At 43.0% G+C, this 5,000-nt stretch overlaps 1 protein-coding gene across 29 annotated transcripts in view; it reads right to left on the bottom strand.

Annotated features, from left to right (window-relative positions):
* The window catches only part of ank3a (ankyrin 3a), a 68,026-nt gene that overhangs the window by 41,127 nt on the left and 21,899 nt on the right, over positions 1-5,000 (bottom strand). For 25 of the 29 annotated variants that reach the window (XR_009529392.1, XR_009529399.1, XR_009529404.1 and 22 more), the window contains 4 exons: positions 4,890-4,988; positions 4,357-4,455; positions 3,814-3,909; positions 2,716-2,788 (listed from right to left, as the gene is read on the bottom strand). Coding sequence is in view for 7 of the 29 variants with exons in the window: in XM_060073622.1 (XP_059929605.1) it covers positions 2,716-2,788; positions 3,814-3,909; positions 4,357-4,455; positions 4,890-4,988 (367 nt within the window). In the remaining 22 variants the exon portion in view is untranslated. Of the gene's footprint in view, positions 56-621; positions 904-2,715; positions 2,789-3,813; positions 3,910-4,356; positions 4,456-4,889; positions 4,989-5,000 lie in introns of those variants that run through there. The other 4 variants (XR_009529402.1, XR_009529403.1, XR_009529400.1 and 1 more) reach the window with 2 other exon arrangements.

Below are 5,000 nucleotides of genomic sequence, written 5' to 3'. Positions count from 1 at the left end.
CACACACACACACACACACACACACACACACACACACAAACACACACACAGCGCAGTCTTTCACGTAGCATATGTCCATACAACCTTCAATACCGTAATAACTATAACACTAACTTACCTGTGCCAATCTCAGCCATAGCGATCACAACTCTTCGATATTCCCAGATGGACGTGATCCAATCAAATGGAATAAATCGATTATCCAATCAAAGCGAAAATAATCACTCAATTAGCTGGCCGGTTGAATGGACTCGGGGAAAAAAAGTTCTCCTCGCAATGTATGAAGATCCTATATAGCCCGTATAACTCATATTTTACTGGTCCACAAATAATCGTATTTCCTCGTTCTCGAAGAAAACAAACTAATTCCACTCGTGAGAAAAAGGTGGATCGAAGCCACAGAACGTCGACAAGACCTGGTGCGCTGCAGAGGCGGCTTTAGAGGCGAAAGTTCAACAGCTCGGGGTTAACCAGAGAGAGAGAGAGAGAGACGGAGAGAGAGAGAGACGGAGAGAGAGAGAGAGAGAGAGGGAGAGAGAGACAGGGAGAGAGAAAGCATTGGCGCGGTGCATATCCCTCCTTATCTTCAATATCATGTCCAACGGTCACCAACGTCCTTACGTTGATTTAAAGCGCTTCACCCATGGGTAGGCCAGTCGTTCCTCGGTAGAATGCCCTCTGAATGAAAAGGAACCAACGTGGTGGTGAACTCGACACACTAGAAACCGAGGAGGCTGGAACTTGTGGAGCAGAGAGAGGGAAGAGGCTATTGACACCACCTCTGACGCAGCAACACAGCTCCCACCAAAACACTTGTTGGATTCTCTTTCTCCACCGAGAGGGGTGTCAGAGAGAGGTTTACGGCATCTCATGCTTGAACCACCAACACTTGTGTTGTGTTGTATTGTTGTTCTCTTCTATATTATCTGCAGCTAACAAGTTACCAACATATATAAAAAAATCCTATAGTCATTCCTTTGGATAATTCTTAAGTTACTATATATATATATATATATATATATATATATATATATATATATATATATATATATATATATATATATATATATACATTTTTAAATGAGTTTGTAGGGTTATAGATAATCTGCCAACAATCTTTTAAAATGATATATATTTTTTAAACAAAAGTTAAATCTGAAATGTAATTTATATCGCCTGGTCTGTTGAGACCAAGTGTGTGGGTAGGAATAGGGCACCTTGTCTAAAGATGGCACTCAGTATTCTGCATTGTGCACCAAGCATGAGACAAGTTGCCCGGCATCAAGGCTGACTCTAAGAGAAGTCAGCAGGCTAGGACGCCATGCTTGGTTTTCTCGCCTGCCACTAACAACTTAATGGGATTGGCCTCTTCCACTCAGGCTTAAAGGGAGGATCCTGGTCTTCCCTCATCTCATTCCCGCACGTAGGCCTATTGATCAATGTGTCCGTAAACATGTAAACACTCAAACACACGCACACACACACACACACACACACACACACACACACACACACACACACACACACACACACACACACACACACACACACAGACACACACACACACACACACACACACACACACACACACACACACACACACACACACACACACACACACACATACACAAAAAAACACACACATCAACATACGTGCACATGTACAGGCTTATTTGGTTCTTGAGAGCAAACAGACCCACAAATGCAACACTGGACTTGGGGAATGTACAACTAGGTCCAAACATATTCTGACGCATCTTCATCATGTTCAAGTGTGCGTCTGTGTGTGTGTGTGTGTGTGTGTGTGTGTGTGTGTGTGTGTGTGTGTGTGTGTGTGTGTGTGTGTGTGTGTGTGTCTGTGTGTGTGTGTGTGTGTGTGTGTGTGTGTGTGTGTGTGTGTGTGTGTGTGTGTGTGTGTGTGTGTGTGTGTGTGTGTGTCTGTGTCTGTGTCTGCATGTCTGTGTCTGTGAGTGTGTACATGTGTGTGGGTGTGTGTCATTAGACACTGTATCATCTGACATAGAAACTCCACACCACCCAGTCTCCTAAGCAACAGCCGTGAACCAGCTCATCAATTTTACAGGCCCTTCTGCCCACTGATTCCAACACAAAGGACAGCAGACTGGCTGTCTGTCACCAACAATACGGGCTGTAAACTACAGAGTTTACAGCTGGAATACAGGTCGCTGCTGTGTTTATGCAATGTTACAACCACATTAGTATGAAAAAAAACGGTACTAACAACTAAAAAGTTGTGCAGCGAATAATAATAGTATTGAATAATGACAATTATTACTTATATCTAAATTCTGAGAACTGTATCCAACTGCTTAGGGTGCCATAATTTCAAACCCAACCAATTTAACTCATTCTGAACTGCCTGGCTACGGAAAGGCTTAAAGAAACAGTAAATCTTGTAACTTTAAGGAAATGCTCAGTGACACGATTTAAACGTTTCCCAGCAGTGCAGAAGGCTATGCCAGTGGCTAGCTCGTAAAACAATGGGGAAACAGAGTCTGAGCAACTTGTGAAGCAAAAGAAAAAGAAAAAATGCATTGAAAGCCGTGGGAAAAAAGTGAAAAAAGATCTCTTGTGAGATGGAAAGGCTTCAAGAAATCACAAACAATTCTCTCACGATGTAATGTTGACAAATGTTATTTCAAATAAAGATGAAATGGAGAGAAAGAGGGCACCCAATGAAAGCGTTTTCTTTACCTTCGTCGTCTGACATATCCAGGAACTCGTTCATGGTCTCAGGAACATTGCTTTTATGTTTTTCTGTTGCGGTCTGCATTTAAGAAAAGGACAAAACAAGGTCAAACATACAAATGTTTAACATTATCAATTTATTATTCAATCTTTACATTTATATCTGGATGATGTACTTTTATTTATTAATATTTTGAATTGATACGTTTATAAATGTATATTATGTTCCAACACCTTCCGACATGCGACTTTCATTGAACGAATCAAATGCTAGCAGTGCTGTTTGACAGCCCAATGAATGTTATATGACAGATTCTCCCTCCGATAACCATAAGACCTCTGCCCTTATAGCCCACTTACAGTATCGTCCATACAGCCTATAGGACAGAGATAAGTTTCCTCCCCTGCTCTCTCTCTTTCCTTTCTATAGAATACCTCAAGTCTCTTGAGCCCTCTCCCTCCCACGTGGAAAGCTTACATTGCTAGTGATCCAAGTTATTTGAGGAGGGACTTAAAGCCCCGATCCATGCCCTGCCTGCATTACACATTCACGGACAACAGCATTGCACGCCTGCCATAGCATGACCGACTGAGTGGCTGGACGCTTGCTCACACACTGACTGGCCTTGTGTTGGTCAATAAGTGAGTAACACAACGTGTCTCATTTTTATGTCTCAGGACCAACGTCAGAGATTAAAGATTTCTGTTTCGTTCTCTTTGGCGCCACCTTTGGCGTTAAGCGGTAATGTTCCCATAGATCTGAAGACAACCAGTTTTTACCATTCAAAATACCCCAGATGCAAGGACTTCCATCAGTGGGCCATTTGCTCAATTCCCATTTGACACTTCATTCCATGATAAATAGACATTTAATAAACAAAAAAATCCCTGAGAGGGCCACTTTACCCTTTTCATGAATATAAAGTAAATGCATTTTTTTCTTAAAATATAGTAATAATACATTGTTAAATTGAAATTGTATGTATAAAATCCCTTAAAATACCATGAATTGCACACACGTCTCAGGGTTAGGATTCACCGGGGGGTTGATCCTAACCCTGACAGTGTCAGTGCCTTGCTCTAACAATAGGGATGGGATCTCACCACAGTGGTCAGGTTTTCGTCGGTCAGTGGTCTCAGGGTGTCCACCACTGAGATGTACCCAAGGCGACGGGCGACAGACAGGGCAGTGTTACCATTCTGATGAGCCACCACGGAGACCAGCATGGAGAACACACATGAGGAAAAGCACAAGCAGGAATCAGTACTTGCACAGTGCACTTTAATCTCTTTTGGGATTGATCCATTCCTTGTGGTTGTGTGTGTGTGTGTGTGTGTGTGTGTGTGTGTGTGTGTGTGTGTGTGTGTGTGTGTGTGTGTGTGTGTGTGTGTGAGAGTGTGCATGTGTGTGCATAAGGGTAAGAACAAAATCAATCAGGTAGCAAGAGAAACCTTGTTTGTGTGTATGTGTGTCGTTGTCTGTGTTTCTGCGGCTATACGTGGGCTTGTTCTGTCTATATATATATATATAAATGTGTGTTTTTCTACAGCCAATTCTGTCTGCATACATATGTGCTTGTTGTCTGTCTGCGGCCCCTGTAGGTGTATGGGTGTGTATGTGTATGTGTGTGTGTTGTGTGTACTGACCAGTGTGAGCTCATTGGCAGACGCTCCGTGCTGAAGCAGCAGGTTGATGATGTGGGTGTGGCCTTGCTGGGCCGCTTGGTGGAGGGGAGTGTATCCATTCTGCACACACACACACATGCACACATGCACACACACACACAGACACCCAAACACACACACGTGCACACACACACACACACACACACACACACACACACACACACACACACACACACACACACACACACACGCACCCACACACACACACATAATACAAATAACATAGGTGGAGATAAACAACAGAATCAGGCAGAGTTTCAAAGCTAGAAATGATGAGAGGAATTCATTCAAGGGAGCATGCAAACCCCAGCTTATTGATATTCATGTGGCCGTCGTCCCTTTACTGTGCAGACCTGACTTGCAGTACAATGGGATGTATACTCTATTCAGACTTCCGTTTACATTCATGTAGGTAAATATCCCAAGTTTATAGGTGTCAATGTTTGGAGATGGCGTATGAAAAGGGTCACGCTATAAGTGCGTTGATTGCATACCTTGGTTTTCCCATTGACCCGCGAATGGTTCTGTAACAGGAATTGCGCCATCTTCACGTTACCGTAGTGACAAGCCACGTGCAATGGAGTGTAACCCATCTGAAAAAGGTT

Source organism: Gadus macrocephalus, chromosome 15 (assembly GCF_031168955.1).
Source record: "Gadus macrocephalus chromosome 15, ASM3116895v1".
In the NCBI taxonomy this organism is placed as follows: Eukaryota; Metazoa; Chordata; class Actinopteri; order Gadiformes; family Gadidae; genus Gadus; species Gadus macrocephalus.
The sequence above is the reverse complement of the archived record's forward strand: the minus strand, read 5'-3'. Positions and strand labels throughout refer to the sequence as shown.